At 40.4% G+C, this 25606-nt stretch overlaps 1 protein-coding gene and 1 non-coding gene across 6 annotated transcripts in view; one reads left to right on the forward strand and one right to left on the reverse strand.

Annotated features, from left to right (window-relative positions):
- Camsap2 (calmodulin regulated spectrin associated protein family member 2) overlaps positions 1–25606 on the reverse strand; it is a 128800-nt gene that overhangs the window by 89982 nt on the left and 13212 nt on the right. For all 5 annotated transcript variants that reach the window (XM_045144418.1, XM_045144406.1, XM_004659540.2 and 2 more), the window contains exon 2: positions 10619–10878. In XM_045144418.1, coding sequence (XP_045000353.1) covers positions 10619–10878 — 260 coding nt within the window. The remainder of the gene's footprint in view (positions 1–10618; positions 10879–25606) is intronic.
- LOC123457966 lies at positions 7273–7450 on the forward strand. Its single transcript, XR_006635310.1, has one exon. It is a non-coding gene; the product is annotated as a small nucleolar RNA SNORA81 (small nucleolar RNA).

Here is a 25606-nt window from a genome sequence, read left to right on the forward strand (position 1 = left end):
AATCTCACCAATAGCTAATGTGGCCAACAGCACAGGAACTGAAGCAAATGACTCTTTAGTGCACTTGTCAACTTTTGCAGCACCCCTAATGTAACATTTTGTTTAAACTGTACTGGTGAAGTCTCCTCTCTTAATACTCTCTTCATTCCACCACAGTACGAGATACTATTTATTGGAAAAACCACTCTAGACTGCCTACTGCCTAAATAAGAAAGCTTGCCTATGTCACAGTTAATACTACAAATAGCATTTGGACAAATTTCTTTAGGGAAACAAGTCCAATTGCATAAAATGAGAAGACAGGCCAAATAGATCCTTGGTCATTTAATTATACTCAGTTGGTGACCTTTGATCCTAGATTCATGACCCAAAGCTATTATGCAAACTGCATTTATGTTTTTACTAGTTCTTGTTTTTATTATTTTCTTTGTAAGGCTTGTCCCATTGCCTGTCAAAATTCAGCAGAAGCAGCTGGGGAGATGGCTTAGCAGTTAAAAGCACTTGCCAGCAAAGCCTGCAGGCCCAGGTTCAATTTCCTGCACAGTGCCAACCTCATCCCAGTCCGCTGTTATGCACAAATGTTCAGATGCTTTTACAGTAGACCCAACATAGATGGTTTACTGAAACCATCACTGACCATCAACAGGGATATTAGTTATTCATTGCTGTGACCAAGTACTTGACAGGAAGCAACATAAAAGGGGCAAGAGTCTATTCTGGCTTACACTTTTCAGGGGATTACATTAGCCCATTACCTTTAAATTCAAGTACTCAGGACACTGGCAGACTGCAGTCAGTTTTTTTGTTTGTTTGTTTGTTTTGCCAGAATATCACATGAACTGCCTCTAGCCCAGTTTTCAGAGTCCTTGTTTCCATGTGGAAACTTATGAGCCCAGCACACACAGTCCACCTTTTCTCGGTCTCCTGGTTTTCCAAATCCCCTCCAAAAGGCTATATAAGCTCTGCTTACAACACTGTAGTGTTTCTCTAGCCTGAAGTTCCAAACTCTTCCACATTCCTCCCACAAACTAGCTCCAAAGGTCTATAAGCCTGTCACACAGTCAGGTTTATCCCCAATTTTTGTTTGTTTGTTTGTTTTGAAGTAGTGTCTCACTTTAGTCCAGGCTGACCCGGCACTCACTCTGTAGTCCCAGGCTGGTTTCAAACTCAGCGATCCTCCTACCTCAGCCTCCCAAATGCTGGGATTAAAGGCATGCACCACTATGACTAACCCATCACCAATTTTCTCTGTTAATTACTTCATCAATGCTGTGACCACATACCTGACAGGAAGCAATTTAAGAAAAGGGGTTATTCTGGCTTACACTATGCAGGGATATAGTCTATATGGCAGGGAAGGCACAGCAGGAGGAGGCCAAGTGGTCACATTGCACCCATAGCCAGGAAACAGAGGATAAAGAAGGGGGACAGACTGAAAATGCTAAAGGCCTGCCCCCAGTGACCCATATCCTCCAGTAAGGATTTATTTCCTAAAGGTTCCACAACCTTCCCCAATGGCAGTACCAGGTGAGGACTGAGTATTCAAACACATGAGCCTAAGGGAGACATTTTATATTCAAACCACAAGTGAATAAACTATGGTATTCACACAATGTAGTAATATTCAGCAATGAAATGGACCCCACATATTACTTTCCTGAGTATGTATATTGTCCAAACTCATCTTTCTATTTTACTGAAAATTTGCTAGCAATGCTGAGGTCAAGCCTCATACATGCTAGGCAAATGGCCTATCACTGAACTACACTCCTAACTCCTGAACTCAAGTTACTTTAAATGGACATATTTTATTTTATGCAAATAATGCCTTCATAAAGTTGATTTTTAAAAAGAAAGCTCTGAGTCTGGGGAGATGGCTCAGCATTTAAGGGTACTTGTTTGCAAAGTTTGCCAATGAGTTCAATCTGCCAAACTAGACACAAAGTGATCAATGTACCTGTGATCCCAATGCACCCACAGCAATAGGAGGCAGAGCCAGCAAATCTGGCATTCATTTGCAACGGCAAAACGCTCTGCATCAAAGAGAGTGGAAGAACAGCATGGACGCCTCAAAGTTGTCCTCTGACCTCCACCCACATGCTATGACATAAGAACACATACACAAACATGTGCAAATAAAAAATTTAAACAGATAAACTCAGACCAGATTAAATCAACTGCTTTTACTGCCCCATGTTTTTCATATGTAAAATGTGGGTTCATCTTTACTGTGTAGAATAAATGTTTGTATGTGCATGTTTGTTGTAGCGTGGCACATGCCTTTAATCCCAGTACTCGGGAGGCAGAGGTAGGAGGATTGCTATGAGTTCGAGGCCACCCTGAGACTCTATAGTGAATTCCAGGTCAGCCTGGGCTAGAGTGAGACCCTACCCCAGAAAAACAAACAAACAAAAAACAAGAAAAGAACTTTAATTTTCATTTTAATCATTTAATATTTTCCCCAAATATTTACATCAGTTAATACCTTAAGGAACTAATAGTTAATGAGACACAAAGAGATGTAAATAGGAAAAATAACCATTAAGACCATGAAACATGGACTTTACAAAAAAAACCACTAAAATTGATTCAACAAATCAAGTTTAAGTGAAAAATGTGTTTTGCAAATGTCCCACTCATAGTAAATGGGGTAAAATTTATTTTTATTTTTATTTTTATGATAGTATATGCATGGCAACTGCTTGTCCACTACCACTCAGCATAATTGCTACATCATATGCCCACCACGTAAAAAACAGCCATGTTCTTTCACGCAAAAATGACATTCCCAGGGTATTTTAACCAGTGCTTTTCTAAGAACGTTTGTGTTTTATAGTTGACCAGATCTGAAAATTTTCCAAGCATATTTGGTTCTGAGCTAAAAAATTGTGCTTCAGATCTTAAATTTTTAAATGTTACAAAAAATACACTGAAATGTATTTTATTTATTCTATAAGAATAACCACCAGCAAAAGCTCCATTTAAGCTGGGTGTGGTGGTGGTGCACACTTTTAATCCCAGTCCTTGGGAGACAGTAGAAGGAGAATCACCAATGAGATCAAGGCCGCCCTGAGACTATATAGTGAATTCCAGGTTGGCTTGGCTAGAGAAAAACCCTACCTTAAAAAAAAAAAAAAAAGGGCTGGAGAGATGGCTTAGCAGTTAAGCGCTTGCCTGTGAGGCCTAAGGACCCCGGTTCGAGGCTCGTTTCCCCAGGTCCCACGTTAGCCAGATGCACAAGGGGGCGCACGCGTCTGGAGTTCGTTTGCAGAGGCTGGAAGCCCTGGTGCGCCCATTCTCTCTCTCTCCCTCTATCTGTCTTTCTCTCTGTGTCTGTCGCTCTCAAATAAATAAATAAATAAATAATTAAAAAAAAAAAAAAAGCCAGGCATGGTGGCACCAGTACTCGGGAGGCAGAAGGAGGAGGATGGCTGTGAGTTTGAGGCCACCCTCAGACTACAGAGTGAATTCCAGGTCAGCCTGGGCTAGCTTGAGATCCTACATCAAAACAAAACAAACAAAAAACACAAAATTAGCCGGGCAAGGTGGCACGTGCCTTTAATCCCAAGAGGCGTAGGAGGATCGCTGTTGAGTTCAAGACTACTCAGAGACTACATAGTGAATTGCAGCCTGGGCTAGAGTGAGACCCTACCTCGGAAAAAAAGAAAAAAAAAAAAAAGGCAGGCATGATGATGCATGCCTTTAATCCCAGCACTTGGGAAGCAGAGGTAGGACTGTCTTGAGTTCAAGGCCACCCAGACTATATAGTGAATTCTAGGTCAGCCTGGGCTAGAGCAAAACCATACCTCAAAAAAAAAAAAAAAGCAGCAGCAGAAAACATAAAATAAAAGCTCCACTTAACACATGAAGAACTGCCTGGGGATAGAAAGATTGCTCAGTGATGATTGTGGTAAAGAGCACTTCCTGCACAAGCATGAAGGCCATTAGGGCCAGAGGAGCTTGAAGACCACTTGAGTTTGATCCTCATGACTCATATAAACAACTAAGAATGACCTAGTGTCTGTAACTGTAGTACTGTAGGGGAGCAGAGTCCAGAGAATTTCTGGGGGCTCATGAAAAAAGTGGGAAGTTCCAGGATCAGGAAGAGACTCCAGCTCAAATAAGAACAGATGAACAGTGATGGAGTAGGAGACCTGGCATTCTGCTCAGGCAAGCACATGGGCGCTGCAAGAGCATAGATACGTGCACATGCCACACACACAAGGAAAAAACCTGCCTGAAAGGAAGTCTGTCACAAATTTCTTTCAGCTGGGTGTGTCTGCAAAATGTGCCAGACTATGCTACCTTTATCAGGAAAGAAACTGTAGCACATGTCATGACAACATCATGGCTATTCCCTAATTTCCTACCACCCAAACAGGTTTCAATTCACAAGTATTATGTATGAACAAGAGAAAAGGAAGGTCATGATATCCCACTGTAAACTAGCTTTACCAGGTTTATACAGAGACAATTAAGAGCTTAATAACAACAGACAGAGACCAAAGAACCCCTGGGATCAGAAGTTCAAAACCAGCCTATCTGAGCAACACAGCAGGAGTTTATCTAAAAAAAGAGAGAAAAGAAAAAAAGAAAAAACAAAAAACAAAGCTGGGCACCCAGTGTACCTCTTTAATCCCAGCACTCAGGAGGCAGAGGTAGGAGAATTGCTGAGAGTTCAAGGCCACCCTGAGACTACACAGTGAATTCCTGGTCAGCCTGGGCTAGAGGCAAACCCTACCTTGAAAAAGCAAGGAAAAGCTCTTAGCTCTCTTCACTTTTCTGGTCTTTGCTTCCTGCCCTCCCTCCTCTCGGTCCACACTCTCCCAGGAAGCAGGGATTTCTTCTTACCCCAACACTGTCCTGCCTTGTCTGGGGTGCTTTCTTTCTTTGTTACATGTATGATCTCTCTTTAAGCTCTGAGCCCTTTATTAACTCTTAATGCTCTCTGATCTGATCTCTTTTTTTCCAGGCAGGTTCTTGCTCTACCCCAGGCTGACCTGGAATTCACTATGTAGTCTCAGTCTGGCCTTGAACTCATGGCAATCCTACCTCTATCTCCTAAGTGCTGGGATCAAAGGAGTGTGCCACCACACCTAGCTTTTCTCTGATCTCTTATATGACGGGTCTTTGGGCTTGAGTGCTCAAGCTTTGCCAGGCCGACCTGGAATTCGCTATGTAGTCTCAAGGTGGCCTCGAACTCTTGGCGATCCTCCTACCTCTGCCTCCTGAGTGCTGGGATTAAAAGTATGCACCACTATGCCCGGCTAACTTTTTTTTTTTTTTGGTTGAATTTAATTTATTTATTTGAGAGTGACAGACAGAGAGAAAGAGGCAGATAGAGAGAATGGGCACGCCAGGGCCTCCAACCACAGCAAACAAACTCCAGACACACGTGCCCTCGTGCATCTGGCTAACGTGGGTCCTGGGGAATCAAGCCTCAAACTGGGGTCCTTAGGCTTCACAGGCAAGCACTTAACTGCTAAGCCATCTCTCCAGCCCTAATTTTGGTTTAATGAGGTAGAGAACCCAGCTGACCTGAAATTCACTATGTAGTCTCAGGGTGGCCTTGAACTGATGGTGATCCTCCTACCTCTGCCTCCCGAGTGCTGGGGTTAAAGGTGTGCACCACCATGCCCCCAGCCCTGATTCTTTCTTTTGAGACAGGATTTGATGTAGCTTAGGCTGACTTCAACTATATAGCTGAGGATGACCTTCAACTTCTGATTTTAGTGACGCTACCTGCCTAGTGTTGGGATTATAGGTATGCACCATTATGCCCAACTAATGCAGTACTGGGGATTCAAACGCAGGGCGTCATGCATGATAGGCAAGCTCTCTACCAAATAAGCTCTATACCCAGCACTCATGCCATCTTTTATACTCTGGTAAGGAGAAAGAAATGCTGGTAAGAACAGACTCCAAAACACAGTCCATCTTCCCAAGCTTCCTGTAGGTATGACATGTTCATAAGAACAGAAACATTGCAAACCAGTACTGAGTCACAGCCTCTTCTCTGCCAAGCCCAAGACTTTTACCTTCAGAAGGAAAGACCAATTGTCTCTTTCTCATTCTTTCTTCCTTAGGACAAATAAGTAAGATGCTAAGAGGAACTCTGAGAAACCCCACTCTTTTGTTTAAAAATGAAGGAAAAAACTTTGTTTAGTACAGACACAATTTTTTTTTTCTCAAGGAGCTTGAATGTGAGGAAGGTAGAATGTACTGATCCAGAAACCAAGGCTGAAGCCAGGCTGTGGTGGCGCATGCCTTTAATCCCAGCACTTGGGAGGCCACCCTGAGACTACAGAGTGAATTCCAGGTCAGCGTGAGCTAGGGTGAGACCCTACCTTGATAAAAAAAACAAAACAAAACAAAACAAAACAAAACAGAAACCAAGGCTGAGTATCAAGGACTGGCAGGACATTGTTTCTATCTGTCCTCTATTCAGATATTCATAGTTTTCATTAAGAAGGTGATGATTACAGTTCCTTCTAGCAATATTTTTTATACATATACATATACATATACATATACATATACATATACATATATATAAATTATAAACATGATCAGCTTTAAAACAGTAGTTGAAAATATTTTGCTGGTAATATTTTTATAGAAGACATTTTAAAACCTAATTCTTACTTAAAATCAATTATTGTCTACAACATTTTAAAAGCTCAAAGTTTGCCTTTAAAAGTATTTGAAAGCATACTGGAGCTGGGTGTAGTGGTGCACGCCTTTATCCTAGCACTCAGGAGGCAGAGGTAGGAGGATCACTGTGTGTTTGAGGCCATCTGAGACTACACAGAGAATTCCAGGTCATTCTGGCCTAGAGTGAGACCCTACCTGGGGGGAAGCATATTGGGCTGTAGAGATGGCTTAGTGGTTAAGGCACTTGCCTGAAAAGCCAAAGGACCCAGATTCAATTTCCCAGTACCCACATAAGCCAGATGCATAAAGTGGCACATGCATCTAGAGTTCCTCTGCAATGGCTGATGGCCTTGGGGTACCCATTCTCTCTCTCTTTCCCTTTCAGCCTCTCTCCCTCCCTCTCTCCCTCCCGCCCCCCCCCCTCAGATAAATACATAAAATTAAATTAAGAAAAAAAATTTGCCGGGCGTAGTGGCGCACGCCTTTAATTCCAGCACTCGGAAGGCAGAGGTAGTGAGTTCGAGGCCACCCTGAGACTACACAGTGAATTCCAGGTCAGCCTGGACCAGAGCGAGACCCTACCTCGAAAAACAAAACAAAACAAACAAAAAAAAATTATCCTTCTTGTATAAGCACTGTGCTAAAATTACAAAAATTAGGAGCCTATCTTGGTTTTTGTAATAGTGCTAGCAGAGTACACACAGGAAGAAGAGTAACTGCACCAGATCCCAAAGACTGGGGTGGGCCTCTTTCTTAATGTCCAGTGTCCTGTGTCTTAAGATTTGGTGCAATATTGTAAAAAAAAAAAAAAAAAAATTAAAGCAGCATATTAGAAGTATACTCTGGGGCTGGACAAGATGGCTTAGCAGTTAAGGTGCTTACCTACAAAGCCAAAGGACATCGGTTCGATTCCCTAGGATCCACATAAGCCAGATGCACAAGGTGGAGTTCGTTTGCAGTGGCTGAATGCCCTGGCATACCCATTCTCTTTCTCTCTCTCTCAAAAAATAAATAAAAAAAATTAAAATATTAAAGCTGGGCATGGTGGCGCACACCTGTAATCCCAGAATTTAGGAGGCAGAGGTAGGAGGTTTGCTGTGAGTTCAAGGCCACTCTGAGACTATATAGTGAATCCCAGATCAGACTGGGCCAGAGTGAAACCCCACCTTAATCCCACCCAAAATAAATAAATGATAATAATAAATAAATAAATAAATAAAATGTTAAAAATACACTCTGCTCAGTGGTTAAGGTGCTTGCCTGCAGAGCCTGATGACCAGAGTTGATTCCCCAGTACCCATGTAAAGCCAGATGTAGAGATTGGTGCATGCATCTAGAGTTTGTTTGCAGTGACTGGAGGCCCTGGTGTACCAATTTTCTTTATCTCTCTTCTCTCTACCTCTCTGCTTACAAATAAATAAGTTAAATTTTTTTAAATAGGAAAATGTTCTTTAACATGATTTTTCATTTATTAAAAGTATGCCTGGGCTGGAGAGATGGCATAGCGGTTAAGTGCTTGCCTGCAAAGCCTAAGGACCCCAGTTCGAGGCTCGATTCCCCAGGACCCACGTTAGCCAGATGCACAAGGGCGCCCGCATCTGGAATTCGTCTGCAGTGGCTGGAAGCCCTGGCACGCCCATTCTCTCTTTCTCTCTGCCTCTTTCTCTGTCTGTAACTCTCAAATAAATTAATAAAAATACACCAAAAAAAATTAAACAAAAAAAAGTATGCCTATCCATTTCGACCCCAAGATTAATAACAAGATCTACTGATTAATCAAAGTTTTCTTTGTCATACTTTTTCTTTTTAAATATTATTTTATTTTATTAATTAATTTATTTTGGTTTTCTGAGGTAGGGTCTCTCTCTAGCTCAGGCTGACCTGGAACTCACGGCAATCCTCCTACCTCTGCCTCCCAAGTGATGGGATTAATAGCATGTGCCACCGTGTCCAGCTGCTGGCCATTTCTAGGATACCTGAATTCACCATTTACAGAATACTTCAATTTTTTTTTTCATTTCCTATTTATTTAGAGGCTAAAGCTAATATTCACATCTCTTTAAAAATTTAAATAATAAGTCAGGCGTGGTGGTGCACGCCTTTAATCCCAGCACTCAGGAGGCAGAGGTAGGAGGATCACTGTGAGTTCGAGCCACACTGAGACTACACAGTTAATTCCAGGTCAGCCTGGACCAGAGTGAGACCCTACCTCGTAAAAAAATTAAAATAAATTTAAATAATAGAAATATTTCACATACATACAAGGTACTTTAGACAATGATTGTTTCTACCTGAACTTACACTTTGCTTTACCCAAAAGGCAACTGAAAAACCTTAAATCTTGACCCCCCCCAAAAAAATACAGGTAAGTGTGATACGTACTGCAAAGGGTTAAGGTCATGTAGTCTAGTCTGAAGTTCTAACAAACAACAATTAGAGGGTAGATCCAGAAAAACAGGGAAATTATGTATCATTTAAATTAATTTTTAAATATTATTTAAAGGCATAAGGGCATTCAAAGTTATCAGCAGGATCAACAGTGTGAATGAAACCTCAGTAATGTAATTAGCAGTCTACCAAACTCATTTTTAAATTCATTCTCAACTACCTTCATAATGTACCTTTGCACATAAACTGTGCAAGAAAAAAATTAAAAATATGTTGTATGTTTCATTCTTGTTAAAGAGGATCTAAAATAGATAACCTAAATAGATAACCTACTTTAAGGCCATCTAGGTTATCCAAAACATATCTCTATCTGAAAAAGCAGCTACTAACCACCAAACACCAAGTCACAAAGTTAGCAGTGTGCTTTCTAACTAGATAGAGGAGAATCCTCACTGCTCTTTAAAAATTTAAATTCCATGGGTCTGGAGAGATGAATTAGCAGTTAAGGTACTTGCCTCTGAAGCATAAATAAGGACCCAAGTTCAATTTCTCAAAACCCATATAATATAGATGCTTATGATGCTGGTATTCATTTGCAATGGATAGAGGTCCTGGTATGCCCACTCTCCACTCCCGCCACAAAAATAAATTTAAAATAAAATATGAAATATTGCCAGGCATGGTGGTGCACACCTTTAATTCCAGCACTTGGGAGGCAGAGGTACAAGGATTGCTGTGAGTTTGAGGCCACCCTGAGACTACATAGTTAATTCCAGGTCAGCCTGGATCAGAGTGAGACCCTACCTCAAAAAAAAAAAAAAAAAAAATTATATCACAATAGTTGGAAACTACATAATTTGTTTCTTCTAGATATTAGATGGCACCAAATATTCCAAAATAGTTTGTGAAAAATCTTCCTTCACTTAGAAACAGGTTATATAATAATGGTTTTAAAACTCTAGGCAGAGCATGTTCTCCCTCATATGTGGATCCTAGCTACAAATGATTGGGCTTCTGCGTGAGAAGGAAAATACTTAGTAGCAGAGGACAGTAAGTTAAAAAGTAGATATAAAGGGAAGAGAAAGGAAGGGAGGAGGGTACTTAATAGGTTGGTATTGTATAAATGTAAGTACAATGATTGAGATGGGGAGGTAATACGATGGAAAATGGAATTTCAAAGGGGAAAGTGCAGGGGGGGTATTACCATGGGATAATTTTTATAATCATGGAAAATGTTAATAGAAATTGTGAAAAGAAAAAATAATAAACATGAAATTAAAAAAAAATAAAATATTAAAAAAAAACTCTAGGCAGAGATGATGTGCACATTTCAAACATATACTCTTGTTTTGCAGGACAACTGACAAACAATAGTTTACATTTTGAAATTAAAATAATCTTGAGCTAGGTGTGGTGGTGCACGCCTTTAATTCCAGCACTTGGGAGGTAGAGGTAGGAGGATCACCTTGAGTTTTAGGCCACCCTAGGACTACATAGTTAACTCCAGGTCAGCCTGACCATGAAACCCTACCTTGAAAAACAACAACAAAAAAATCTTGGTTATATAAAGACTCACCATCTGTATGGGTTTCTTGTGGAGATCTCGTTCAGTGACCAACTTTTCCTGGTCAGTGACATAAAGACCTTTCTGTGCTAAAGCCTGGATGACAGCATCATGGCCCAAAAGTGGTTTTGCAGCATCGCTCTTAAGGATGAGACTCCCTGCCCGACAGTACAGTTCAGCCGACAGAAGCAAATTGACAACAGGTGGCTTGATGTGTTCTTGGTCATACTGATCTGTGTAAAATGGTTCTCGAAGTTCCTCTGGTACATTTTCTATGAAGATTAAGAAAAAATATTATTTTACAAAATTTTTATAAAAGAAGCACAATTCATTTAATTATTCATATTATGGAGCTTCAGATTTTCTCTATAATGACAACATCCCCTAAACTGAGTTGAATTTTTTTGGACTTAGGCATAAAGTCTGGAATGAAAGATGGAAGTTTCCTAAACAGAAGATGATACTGTTCTGAATTTCTGAATACTCCACAAAGGAACATAAAACAAAGCTTTCCGAGCCTTGTGGCTCTGACGACAGTATTCCTAAATGCAATGTCTCAAGTCCAAAATGAACCAGAAGATTACTAAAAACTAAGTGCAGCAGCTGCTGGGTGTGGTGGCGCACGCCTTTAATCCCAGCAATTGGGAGGCAGAGGTAGGAGGATCACTGTGAATTTGAGGCCACCCTGAGACTGCATAGTGAATTCCAGGTCAGCCTGATTAGAATGAAACTCTATCTCAAAAAAAAAAAAAAAAAAAGAGTAGAAGAATAAATTATTTAAAATGATATGATGATAAAATCCTTCCCTCAGGTTTGTTGGTTTTTTTTTTTTTTTTTTTGGTTTCTTGAGGAGGTAGGGTCTCACTCTAGCTCAGGTTAACCTGGAACTCACTATGTAGTCTCAGGATGGTCTCAAACTCAGGGCAATCCTCCTACCTCTGACTCTGGAGTGCTGAGATTAAAGACGTGAGCTACCACGCCCATCTCCTTTGCTCAATTTTATAGCTACCAAGTACCCAAAGAGGACTGCCTATCTTACATGGACCTCTTCCATATGGCCCCCTGGTCTCTCTCCCTCCTTCCTTAGCCTGCTAAAATGAACAGGAGTTACAGTTACTATTTAGAAAATATTTACTAAAAGATATAGTGTTTAAATTTTCTCATTCAAGGCATATAAGCATCTAAAAAAAAATGTTCTATGTCACTAGTCATCAGGGAAATGCAGATTAAACCTACATTGAAGAAAGGAAGGGAGGAGGATACTTAATAGGTTGATATTGTATATATGTAATTACAATGATTGTGATGGGGAGGTAATATGATGGAGAATGGAATTTCAAATGGGAAAGTGTGGGGGTGGGGAGGGAGGGAATTACCATGGGATATATTTTATAATCATGGAAAATGTTAATAAAAATTAAAAAAAAAAAAACTACATTGAGATTCCATCTCACTCCTGTCAGATTGGCCACCATCATGAAAACAATTGATCATAAATGTTGGCGGGGATGTGGAAAAAAAGGAACCCTTCTACACTGCTGGTGGGAATGCAATCTGGTCCAGCCATTGTGGAAAACAGTGTGGAGGTTCCTAAAACAGCTAGAGATTGATCTACCATATGACCCAGCTATAGCACTCCTAGGCATATATCCAAAGGACTCATCTCATTTCCTTAGAAGTACGTGCTCAACCATGTTTATTGCTGCTCAATTTATAATAGCTGGGAAATGGAACCAGCCTAGATGTCCTTCAACTGATGAGTGGATAATGAAGATGTGGTACATTTATACAATGGAGTTCTACTCAGCAGTAAAGAAAAATGAAGTTATGAAATTTGCAGAAAAATGGATGGACCTGGAAAGGATTATACTAAGTGAGGTAACCCAGGCCCAGAAAGCCAAGCGCCACATGTTCTCTCTCATATGTGGATACTAGCTACAGATGATTGGGCTTCTGCGTGAGAATGAAAATACTTAATAGCAGAGGCCAGTAAGTTAAAAAGGAGACATAAAGGGAAGAGAAAGGAAGGGAGGAGGGTACTTAATAGGTTGATATTGTATATATGTAAGTACAATGATTGTGATGGGGAGGTAATATGATGGAGAATGGAATTTCAAAGCGGAAAGCGTGGGGGGTGGGGAGGGAGGGAATTACCATGGGATTTTTTTAATAATCATGGAAAATGCTAATAAAAACATTAAAAAAAATAAAAAATAAAAAAAATAAAAAAAATTTCTCATTCAATATTACTGGCAGTCAAAATCAAAGACAGAATAAAGATGATTCTTCGGGGACAAAGGAAATAAAGTTGGAAGGAAGTAAAGGACTTAAGAGACTGTGGAAGACCATAGAAAAGTCCCCCGGGACACAGCAGAGAGCAGTCAGGATGGAAACCAAAGATGATCAAGCTGATGTTATGAGGTAAAAGATGTTAGTTACTATTAGTATGAAGAAGAAAATCAGACACAGTGTCAATTCTGGAAGGAAGATCACAAGCTTAGTTGAGTCTGAAATGATAGCAAAAATACCCAAGTGGAAATATCCAAAAAAGTAGCATGAAATAAAGAACTCAGGAAAGAGGTCAAGCAAATGCATTTGAGATTTTGGAGAGATCTAAAATACCTTCCATGTTTAATATTTAAAAACACTTTCCTTTCTAGTCACACTGCCCACCAGTGAGGCAATCTTTAACACAGAGTTGTCAGTGTTATAAAATGCAGAATACAGTGGTGATATTCACTCAGTGTTGGTATAGGAATGAAACAGAAGCTAGTGAGCAGAAAAACTATAAAACTAGAACCTGCAAAAGATTAGTATTAGGCTGGGTATGGTGGCACATGCCTTTGAGTTTGAGGCTACCTTGAGATTACACAGGGAATTCTAGATCAGCCTGGGCTAAAGTGAGACCCTACTTCAAAAAAAAAACAAAAATATAATGGTTAAGGCACATGCCTATGATGCCTAAGGACCCACGTTTGATTCTTCAGGTCCCATGTAAGCCAGATGCACATGGTGGTGCATGCATCTGGAGTTCATTTGCAGTGGCTGGAGGCCCTGGCACACCTCCTCCTTTCTCTGTCTCTAATAAATAAATCTTTAAAAAATGAATAAATAAAAAATAACAATGGTATACCAATATCACAAGGGTGAAAGATAGAAGATACAGGGCTCAGGGGCTACTGCCATCTCATTTAGGCATACTCAAGAGCCCAACATAAAGAAAAGTAAATCAAAGAACCTCTTAGGAATATGATTAAAATAAAAAATAAAAAACTTTTAGGCCGGGTGTGGTGGCACACACTTTTAGTCCTAGCACTCAGGAGGCAGAGGTAGAAGGATCTCTGTCAGTTTGAAGCCACCCTGAGATTACATAATGAATTTCAGGTCAGCCTGGGCTAGAGCCAAACCCTACCTTGAAACAACAACAACAAAAAACCAGAAACTTTTAACATATCCTTCAGGCTCACAACATTAAACTCTTACATTGACTTATGCCTCCTGTCCCGCATTTCTTTCTTCTCTCTCTCTCCTTCCTTTCTTCTTCCTTCCGTCCCTCCCTTCATTACCCTCTCTTTTGAGTCAGGTCTCTCACTCACACCTACACTGATCTGGAACTTACTCTGTAACCTAGACTGGCCTCCAACTCATAGCAATCCTCCCACTTTAGCCCTTGAGTGCTGAGATTGAAGTCATATACCACCACTCTGGGCTTTTTTCTTGACTTTTTTCCTTTTTCTTTTTTTCCTGAAGTAGGTTACTCAAGCCCAGGCTGACCTGGAATTTGCTATGTAGTCTCAGGCTGGCCTTGAACTCATGGTGATCCTCCTACCTCTGCCTCCCCTGTGCTAGGATTAAAGGTATGTGCCACCACACATGGCTTTCTTGATGTTTTGATGGGCAAAAACTCTTTCAATATAACTGTCTTTGATTATTGGTACTAGGAGAGTGAACCAACACACTCAACACAGATCACTTTAAAATATAGTCTTCAAGTTAGAGAGATGGCTCCACAGTTAAAGGCACTTGCTTGTTAGCAAAGCCTGATGGCACAGGTTTGATTTCCCAGTGCCCACATAAAGCTAGATGCACAAAGTAGCACCGTGTGTCTGGGGTTCATAGGCAGTGGCAAATTTTCTGTCTGCCTCTTTCTCTCTGTCTCTCAAATAAATAGATAAAAATTTTAATCAAGAAATAGACATATTTAAGAGAAAAATTTCAATTATTTTACAACAGCTTGCATATTTTTAAAAGATATCTTGAAATTCTGGGCATGATGGTACATGCCTTTAATCATAGCACTTGGGAAGCTGAGGTAGAAGGATTGATGTGAGTTCGAGACTAGCCTGGGATAGTGAGATCCTACCACAAAAAGGAGAAATGCCTCAGTTGTTAAGACACATGCCTGCAAAGCCTAACAAGTCGAGTTTGATTCCCCAGTACCCATGTAAACCTAGATGCTCAAAATGATGCATACATTGGGGGTTCATTTATAGTGGCTGGAGGCCCTGGCATATCCATCCTCTGTCTCTCTCTTCTCTCTCTCTGATTGCAAATGAATAAATAAATAAATAAATCCATCTTGGAATTGCATTATTTTTAAAAATATTACTTTAAACATTTAAAACATTTATTTATGTGTGTGTGACCACACATGCCAGTATTTCTTGCTACTGCAAATGAACACCAGATGCTTGAGCCACTTTTGGTATGGCTGCATGTGGATGCTTGATAATTGAACACAAGCTGGCAGGCTTTGCAAGTAAGTGTCTTTAACCACTGAGCCATCTCAGCAGCCCTGAATTGTATCACTTTTGTAAAACAAACTTACACAGTATACTGGAAATAAGTAGGCAGGGCTGGAGAGATGACTTAGCGGTTAAGCACTTGCCTGTGAAGCCTAAGGACCCCGGTTCGAGGCAATTCCCCAGGACCCACGTTAGCCAGATGCATAAGGGGGTGCATGCGTCTGGAGTTTATTTGCAATGGCTGGAGGCCCTGGCACGCCCGTTCTCTCTCTCTGTCGCTCTCAAATAAATAAAGTAACAAAAAAAATTAAAAAAAAAAAAAGAATCTCTGGCCTGGAACAGAGATTTAAAAAAAAGTAGGTTGCCGGGCGTGGTGGCACACGCCTTTAATCCCAGCACTCAGGAGGCAGAGGTAGTGAGTTCGAGGCCACCCTGAGACTACATAGTGAATTCCAGGTCAGCCTGGGCCATAGTGAGACCCTACCTCGAAAAACCAAAAAAAAAAAAAAAAAAGTAGGCAAAAATCATAAACTGTTTTTTTGCTCTCTTCTGACTCTAGAACAAATAGTAAAACATTCATAATTATAGAATGACTCAATGAAATGGCAATAGAATTACAAAGGACTCGAGACAGGTTTTTCTTGTATACCAGGCTTTATGCAGAATCTGTCTTAATCTTGTCATTATAAATTTTCACTAGATCTATTTTGAAATTCACATGCATCTTGATTACATGAGATACAGTGGATGGAATAGAGACACTATTACTCAGGCAATTATCTATAAAAGTAGGTTAGCTGCCAGTTTTATCCATAATCTTGTAACTCATATTGATTTCTTTAAAACAATAAAAGACAGGAGGTAGGAGGGGAATATATTTTAGATGTATTATCACATTAAATCATGGGAACATTGTCTTTATTTTTAAATGTAAAAAATTATTTTAAAAATAATTACTGACATTGAACTTCTGAATTAAAAAAAAATCCAAATAAAAGTAAAACAGAGGCTAGAGAGATGGCTTAGCAATTAAGACGCTTGCCTGCAAAGGCAAATGACCTAGGTTTAATTGCCCAGGACCCACACAGATGCACAGGGAGGCACATGCGTCTGGAGTTCATTTGCAGCAACTGAAGCCCTGGTAACGCCATTCTCTCCCTCCCCCCGCCTCTTTTTCACTCACTCAAACAAACCAATAAATAAATAAAACAGATCAATAACTCCACCAAAGAAGGCCCTCAGCAGAGGTGGGGGAGGGGAGGGGTCTAAAAGTACAAGCATTTTATTTTAAAAAGACAATAAAATGCCGTGTGTGCCGCTTTTAATCCCAGCACTCAGGAGGCAGAGGTAGGAGGATCAAGACCACCCTGAGACTACATAGTGAATTCCAGGTCATCCTGGGCTAGAGTGAGACCCTAACTAGAAAAACTTTAAATAAATAAAGGCAATAAAATTTAGTTCCATAGAGATGGCTTAGTGGTTGAGAGGCTTGCCTGCAAAACCAAAATTCCCCAGGACCCACATAAGCCAAATGAACAAGTAGCACATACATCTGGAGTTCTTTGGCGGCAGTGGAAGGCCCTAGCATGCCCATTTTCTCTCACCCTCTCTCTCTCAAATAAATAAATAAAAATAAAATGTTTTAAATAAAATAAAATATAAAAAGTAAAATAGGGAGTTGGAGAGATGGCTCACATGTTAAGACCCTTGCCTTCAATGCCTAGTGACCTACATTCAATTCCTCAGTACTCACATAAAGTTAGATGCACAGTGGTGCATGCATCTGAAGGACTGAGTGCTGGGATTAAAGGCATGCGCCACCACACCCGGATTCAGCCCTTTCTTAATAATTGTATTTATTTATTTGCAAGGAGATAGAGAATTATGAGAGAATGAAAGGGCTGAAGGTCCTGGTGTGCCCATTCTCTCTCCTCCCCCCACCTCTCTCTCTCGTCTTTCTTCTAGCTCTCTACTTGCGAATAAATAAATAAAAATATTTGCTGGGCGTGGTGATACAAACCTTTAATACCAGTACTTGTAAGGCAGAGGTAGGGGGATTGCCTTGAGTTCGAGGCCAGCCTGAGACTACATAGTGAATTCCAGGTCATCCTGGGCTAGAGTGAGATCTATCTCGAAAAATATCTGGAAAAAGGAAAACAGAGGCTGGAGAGACAGCTCAGCAGTTAAAGGCTGTTGCTTGAAAAGCTTGAGGGCCCAGATTTGATTTCCCAGCACCCACATAAAACTAGATACATGCATCAGGAGTTCATCTGCAGTGGCAGGAGCCATTCACACTCTCTGTCTGCCTCTTTCTCTTTGTATCTCTCTCAAATAAGTAAAAATAAATAAATAAAAATTTGTTTTGTTTTTCAAGGTAGGATCTCACTCTTCCCTGGGCTAACCTGAAATTTACTATGGAGTCTCAGGGTGTCCTCGAACTCACTGCAATCCTATCTCTACCTCCTGAGTGCTGGGATTAAAGGCATGCACCACCACGCCTGGCATAAATTTTTTTTTAAAGTAAAACAAGGGCAGGAGGGATGGCTTAGTGGTTCAGATGTCTGCCTGCAAAGCCAAAGGACCCATGTTCAATTCCCCAATACCCATGTAAAACCAGATATACGAAGTGGTGCATGTATCTGTAATTCATTTGCAGTGGCAAGAGACCCTGGCATGCCCATTTTCATTCTCTCATAATTCTCTTCTCTATCTCCTTGCAAATAAATAAATACAATTATTAAGAAAGGGCTGAATCCAGGTGTGGTGGCACATGCCTTTAATCCCAGCACTCGGGAGGAAGAGGTTGGAGGATTGCCATGAGTTCGAGGCCACCCTGAGACTCCATAGTGAATTCCAGGTCAGCCTGTGCTACAGTGAGACACTACCTTGGGGGGGGGGCTGCTGGAGGGATGACTTAGTGGTTAAGGCACTTGTCTGCAAAGCCTAAGAACTCATGTTGGAATCTCCCCAGGTCCCATGTAGCCAAACACATAGTGATGCAAGCATGCAATGTTGCACATTCACACAAGGGTGCACACATCTGGAGGGGGTGGTTCAAGGGCTGAAAGGCCCTGGCCTACCTATTCTCTCTCTCCCTCTCTCTCTGCCTTTTTCTCTCTCTCCAAATAAAAGGTGGGGATGGGCTGGAGAGATGGCCTAGCGATTAAGCACTTGCCTGTGAAGCCTAAGGACTCTGGTTCAAGGCTCAATTCCCCAGGACCCAAATAAGTCAGATGCACAAGGGGGCACATGCGTGTGGAGTTCCTTTGCAGTGGCTGGAGACCCTGGCGTGCCCATTCTCTCTCTCTGCCACTTTCTCTGTCTGTTACTCTCAAATAAATAAATAAATAAAAACTAGCAACAATTCTTTAAAAAATATATAGAGAGGGAGGGAATTACCATGGGATATATTTTATAATCATGGAAAATGTTAATAAAAATTAAAAAAAAAAAATTAAAAAAAATAAAAATAAACCAAGTTGAACCCCATTACTGACAAGGATGTACTAACATAAATACCCTTCATGATAAAGTACAAGGACCATGTCTGTGTTACTCACTGATATGGAACCTAGCACTTAACTCAGCACCTGATACATGGTAAGTACTTGTAAATATTTGATAAATGAATGGCAATGTGTGTGTATTATTTATTTAAAATTTTTTTTGGTTTTTTTTTTTGTTTTGTTTTTCAAGGTAGGGTTTTTCTCTAGCCCAGGCTGACCTGGAACTCACTATATAGTCTCACGGTGGCCTTGAACACATGGTGATCCTCCTACCTCTGCCTCCCAACTCCTGGGATTAAAGGCGTGTACCACCACGCCCAGCAATATTATGTTTAAAAATTCCAGTTATTGGCCTTTACCTAAGGAGCTCTCACATTTCACATCAAGTAATTATTTCTGTTATAGTAGTCATAATTTAGTCTGTTGTGCCTGCTTCGAAACTCCATCTGTTTAACAGCATTCCCTTTTAAAAACCAAACCTTTCTTCAGTTAACCACTGAACTGTTACTACCTATATCCAATCTCAAATTTGGAAAAATTTTGGGCTTTGGGAAAGTATTTCCCAAAGTAGATTTAAAAATATTTTGTAGTCCTAGTTCTATCACTTTGTATGGAACCTTGAATGCAGTATTTCTAATTTCCACATTCCACAAACTTGCCATCTACTGCTACTCTGACCCCCACCTCCTCTGGCCCACTGCCCTCCAGACACCCACATCTTTCTGTTCCCAGAACATATCAAATTCATATCTTTAGGGCTATGTACTAAGCGGTTCCTTCTGCCTGTAATAGTCCTCCTTCCAAGCCACATAGTTAAACTCTTTTTATCAGACCTCAGTTAAATGTCATTTTCTCAGGCACACCTTCCCTAACAACACAAGCCGGTCGCCATATTTTGCTTCTTTAGACAGCAGATATTACTATTCCACAATATTTTGTATCTTATTTTATTTTATTTCAGTCCCTTCTTAATATAATATACTTCAAAAGAGTATAGGATCCTTCTTTGTCGTGTCATTAGAACCAACAACTATGCCTAACACAGGGCAGGTTACTCAACTACTTACTAAACTATCAAACCCCTAAACGTAGAAAGTACCAAGTAAAAGCTCCTTCCGTCCCTGTACTTCATTACCAAGCAATGTGTTATACAGCATTTCTCAGATGAAATTACTACCTTTACTCCTCCATTACCCAGTGAGACCAAAGTTTTTCTCCTGAGTTCCAGATTTTCCTAAGCCACCAAGCCTACTGTTCAACTCTTCACTTGGATACCACAAGAAAACCTCACTCAACACAGGAGCCAGGTTTCTCAGTAGCTGGGGGGTTTCAAATGTGACTAAGACTAGGAAGAATTCTGGTACTAAATGAAATGAGAAGTGTCAGTATAAATACATGTATTTAAAACATATCGATATAGAGAAAAATACATGCACCTATATGTTCTGTATGTGTATGTATGTGCTTGCTAGCTCTGCCAACTAGTAACACTCCATATGAAATAAGCCTAGAATCTGTATAGTTTCTTCCGTCCTTCCTACCAAGACCTGAAACAGAAGAACAGCCTGCAAGAAACGGCTGTTTCCAAGGTCACAGCAGAGTACAAGATGTACTTAGAATGGGTAAGTGTGCACATGCACATGCATGGCAGAAAGTAAGAGAATGCTGAAGAAGTGAGAGGGACATCTTTAGGGGACAAAGGATACAGATGGAAAGGGATCCAAATAACCAATTTATGGAGCAGTTTGAGCATCAAACTATATAATGTGGGGGGGAGGGCTGGAGAGAAGGCTCAGCAGCTAAAAGGCATTTGCCTGAAGATCTTAACAACCCACGTTCAATCACCAAATACCTATGTAAAGCCAGATACACAGTGACACATGCATCTGGAGTTCGTTTATAGCACCTGGAGGCCCTGGCATGCTCATTGTGTCTCTTCCCTGCCCCGCTTGCAAATAAATTTAAAAAATTTAAGTATGTACAACAAAGGATTATAATTCATTAAATAATGAATCAATTTATTCGTCCCAAAATAAGTAAATACATAAAAAGGAAAGAGAGCCAGGCATGGTGACACATACCTTTAAACCCAGCACTCGGGAGACAGAGGTATGAGGACTGCCAGGAGTTCAAGACCACCCTGAGACTACATAGTGAATTCTAAGTTAGCCTTGTCTAAAGAAAGACCTTACCTTGAAAAGCCAAGAAAAGAAGAAAAAAAAAAAAAAGGAAAGAAAGAAGCTTTTCCTTATAACAGAATACCAACTAATAAATGGGGGAAAATGACAACCATCAATAGTTATAATCAGGGCTGGAGGGGTGGCTTAGCAGGTAAGGTGTTTGCCTACAAAGCCAAAGGACCCAGGTTCAATTCCCCAGGACCCACATTAGCCAGATGCACAAGGGGGCGCACGTGTCTAGAGATTGTTTGCAGTGGCTGAATGCCCTGGCGCGCCCATTCTCTCTCTCCCTATTACTCTGTAAAATAAATAAGTAAATAAATAAAAATAAAATATTTTAAAAAAGAGTTACAATCAATTCAGGCAAGCATTACTGGGTGCTAGAATGGTAGGCACAAGCGAATTAAAGATATCCCCATAAATTACTAATTAAAAGTGGAAAGAAGAGTTGGAGAGATGGCTTAGCGGTTAAGGTGTTTGCCAGCAAAGCTAAAGAACCCAGGTTCATTTCCTCAGTAACCAAGTAAAGCCAGATGCACAAGGAAGTGCATGCATCTGGAGTTCATTTGCAGTAGCTAGAAGCCCATGAGTGCCCATTCTCTCTCTCTCTTCTCATATCTGCCTCGCTTGTGCAGATAAATAAATAAAACTCTAAAAAAGAAAAAGAAAAAAAGGAGGGCTTGGGCTGGAAGGATGGCTTAGCAATTAAGGTGCTTGCCTGCAAAGCCAAAAGACCAGGGTTTAATTCCCCAGGACCCACATAAGCCAGATGCACAAGGTGACACATGCATCATCTGGAGTTCATTTGCAGTGACTAGAGGCCCTGGTGCACCCATTCTCTCCGCACCCCCCCCCCGCCTCTTTCTCTCTGTCAAATAAATAAATAAAATTTTTTTTTTTAAAAGAGTGGAGCACTGGAGAGATGGCTTAACAGTTATGGCACTTGCCTGTGAAACCTAAGGACCCAAGTTTGATTCTCTAGTACCCACATAAGCCAGGTGCACAAGGTTGTAAGTGTGTGGAGTTTGTTTCCAGTAGTTAGAGGCCCTGGTGTATCCATTCTCTCTCAAATTAATTAATTAATTTTAGCTGGGTGTGGTTGCGCATGCCTTTAATCCCAGCACTTGGGAGGAAAAAGCAGAAGGATCGCCATGAGTTTGAGATCACCTGAGTGTGCATAGTGAATTCCAGGTCAGCCTGGACTAGAGAGAGACCTTACCTTAAAAAGTAAATAAGTAGGCCCAGAAAGCCAAGCGCCACATGTTCTCTCTCATATGTGGATCCTAGCTACAGATGACTGGGCTTCTGCATGAGAATGAAAATACTTAGTAGCAGAGGCCAGTAAGGTAAAAAGGAGACATAAAGGGTAGAGAAAGGAAGGGAGGAGGATACTTAATAGGTTGATATTGTATGTATGTAATTACAATGATTGTAATGGGGAGGTAATATGATGGAGAATGGAATTTCAAATGGGAAAGTGTGGGGGTGGGAAGGGAGGGAATTACCATGGGATATATTTTATAATCATGGAAAATGTTAATAAAAATTAAAAAGTTAATAAAATAAAATAAAATGTCTTTAATTTAAAAAAGTAAATAAATAAAATTAAAATAAAGTAAAATAAAAAAAGTGGAAAGAAATCATTTTATAGTGGAGAAAACTGGCAGATGCTACTTATACCAGATGATCAAAGTAAACATTGCCAATAGTAAAACAAACATTATGTGTCTTGTGATAAAATTTACTAAGAATATAATACTTTTGTGGTAATCTTTGTATAAGTTCAATCTAACAATTATGAAACATTAGACAAATCCAAGTTTAGAAACAGTATGGAAAATTACTGGCAAATTTTTTTAAGATAGAGGTACATGTTAGTAAGAAAAATCAACAGTTAAGACTCATAGACACTGGAGGAGATAATGGGATGAAGGAGTTCCCACTTTTCCACACTCCACCCCAACTCTCCTGGCGCCACTGAGTAGATGGGACATCAAGTCATTCTGACCTTAGAAGGACAAGAGGGAAAGGAGACTTTCCTCTATGTGAATGCCTTCTCTTTGGGGCTGTGTGGCTTGCCTCTAGGTGCTGGGGCACCCTTGCCAAGGCCCCTGTGGAATGTAGAGATGTTGCTGAGCACAGTATTAACAATACACACCTGCTGATGGAGTAACAGGTGGTGGCTGTGGTGGTGGAGGGAGTCATAAGGTTAGAAGGATACAGCACTGAAGAGAGCAGGAAAGAGAAAAAAGGGAAGAGAGGGGAGAAGGAACGTGGAAAAGAATGAGGAAAACCAAGGAAGACAAGATGCCACCAAAAAGCAGAAGTTATCAGGGATTTGGGAGTGGGCTTCCAGTTCCTGGGTCTCCATGGACTTACATGAGGGCAGGCCTCTGTGTACTTTTTCCTCACACTGTCTGCTAGGTATTCCCACTGGGATACTGCCAAACCCACAACAGGATCTCATCACAATTCCAGTCACTCAGACCAAAGGCCAAGGGAGACATCTGCTGAATGAAGGCCCAGTATTCCCGAGTACTGTACAGGAACACACAGGAGGTGGCTCAGTCGACACTGCAGAACACTGGCTGCTTTTACCAGGCACACATGGTAAGAGTGATTTGGCAAGAGCTAAGATAAGAGACCAGAGAAGGGGCTTGATGCTCAAGTTGGCAGACAGCTTAGGTTTTCAAAAGCATTAATTTCATAAAAGATGAAGACAGAGTAAAGAATTATTACAGTTTAAAGGAGACTAGAGATGCTGGACAACAAAAAATAATGAGCTATAATTTCTATAATATGTCGTAATTTCATGAATTTTACCCAGGATTATCTTTTCTTTTAAGAGATACACCGTGGAGCACAGGTGCAGCTGCTGCATCAAGATGGCCGCCGCCACCGCCTCTGGTCGGGCCTGCTTCCTGCGCGTCTCCCTGTGCCTCCTATGCTGGGCCCCGGCCGCTATGGATGCCATCCCTGAGCATGGGCTCTGGACAAAGATGGTCAATGACAAAACAGGACCTTTGATATTTAGGAAAACTATGTTTAACTACTGAGATCAAGTTTTCTGTTAAGTCATTCAGTTGTTCTGGGCCTGTGAAGTTTACCATAAAGTGGTATTTGAAGTATCATACTTGCCACAATGAATATCCTGAGCTGGAGGAAAAGAAGTGTGGAAATAAATTATAACATAGAATTTTACCTTGGATAGGAGATGTTCCAAAAACATGAACTTCGTGTTGATGAAGACTTTTGTACTTTTTTCGAGATCTACCGTGAAGTGTTTAGGGGCAAGTGGGTACAATGTCCCTAATGCAAACTGATATAGTTCAATAATATCACATATTTATATTGTATATACTTACATATGTAAACACACATATGAATACATACAATATATATATGTATTTGTATAGCAAGGGAAAATGCTAAAACAAATTAAGCAAAATGTTACCAGTTGGTAAATCTAAGTCAAGGGAAAAGTTACAAAACTTCAAAATGCTTGAAACCAATCTTTCCTCCAAATTTAATTATCTTCCACAGTTTCTTACATCAATGAACTTACTACTATGCATCTGATTATATAAGCCAGAACTCCAGGAATCATCATTAATTCCTTCCTCTCCCCCATCTCTCAAAAAATCCAGAAAACAGTCCAAATCCCCTCATAATCTCAACTCATATCTCCCTGGCCTATGCAATCTGCACTTTTCATTTCAATTACTGCACTTACTCCTAATTTTATCTTTCCACATTCATTCTTGTCCTCACTCCAAATCATTCTATACTGTAGCCAAATATTCCAAATCATTCTATACTGTAGCCAAATGTTCTTATTTCGTATATACAAATTTGATCATATCTCACACACCATCACCACCTTCAAGGATTTTCAATGACTCTTCCCTTCTATAAGTATTAAAATCCTTCCTCTGGTATGTATGAAGAAATGATCCTGTCTTTGACAGTCACACTCAGCTACTGAAAACCATGCTTCTTCTATTAGAGACCTTTTGCACATTCTAGTCACTCAGTTTCTTTCTCCTATTCTTTATACCCTTTCAGATTCAAGCTCCAGTGACTCATTCACTTTGGTCCAGTTTCCCTTTAATAAAAGGAAAGAATATATTAATTAAGAATATATTAATCTGTGTCTCAATGTATATATTAAGAATATATTAATCTGTGTCTCAATGTACTTGAACTTTGGAGGTTAATTTTACTCTAAAATATGAGTTTGTTCTGGTGCACATCTTAATCCCAGCACTCGGGAGGCAAAGATAAGAGGACTGCCTTGAGTCCAAGGCCACCTTGAGACTAGATAGTGAATTCCAGGTCAGCCTGAGCTAGAGTGAGACCCTACCTCAAACAAACAAACAAACAAACAAAAGCATGGTGGTACACGCCTTTAATTTAGCATTTACGAGGCAGAGGTAGGAGGATTGCTATGAATTGGAGGACTCCCTGAATAGAGTTGTGAAGGGGAGAGTAAGGGGAGAGGGAATTATCATGGTTTATTGTCTATAATTATGGAAGTTGTCAATAAAAAATTATTTCTAAAAAAATAAA

Source organism: Jaculus jaculus, chromosome 1 (genome assembly GCF_020740685.1).
Source record: "Jaculus jaculus isolate mJacJac1 chromosome 1, mJacJac1.mat.Y.cur, whole genome shotgun sequence".
Classification (NCBI taxonomy): Eukaryota; Metazoa; Chordata; class Mammalia; order Rodentia; family Dipodidae; genus Jaculus; species Jaculus jaculus.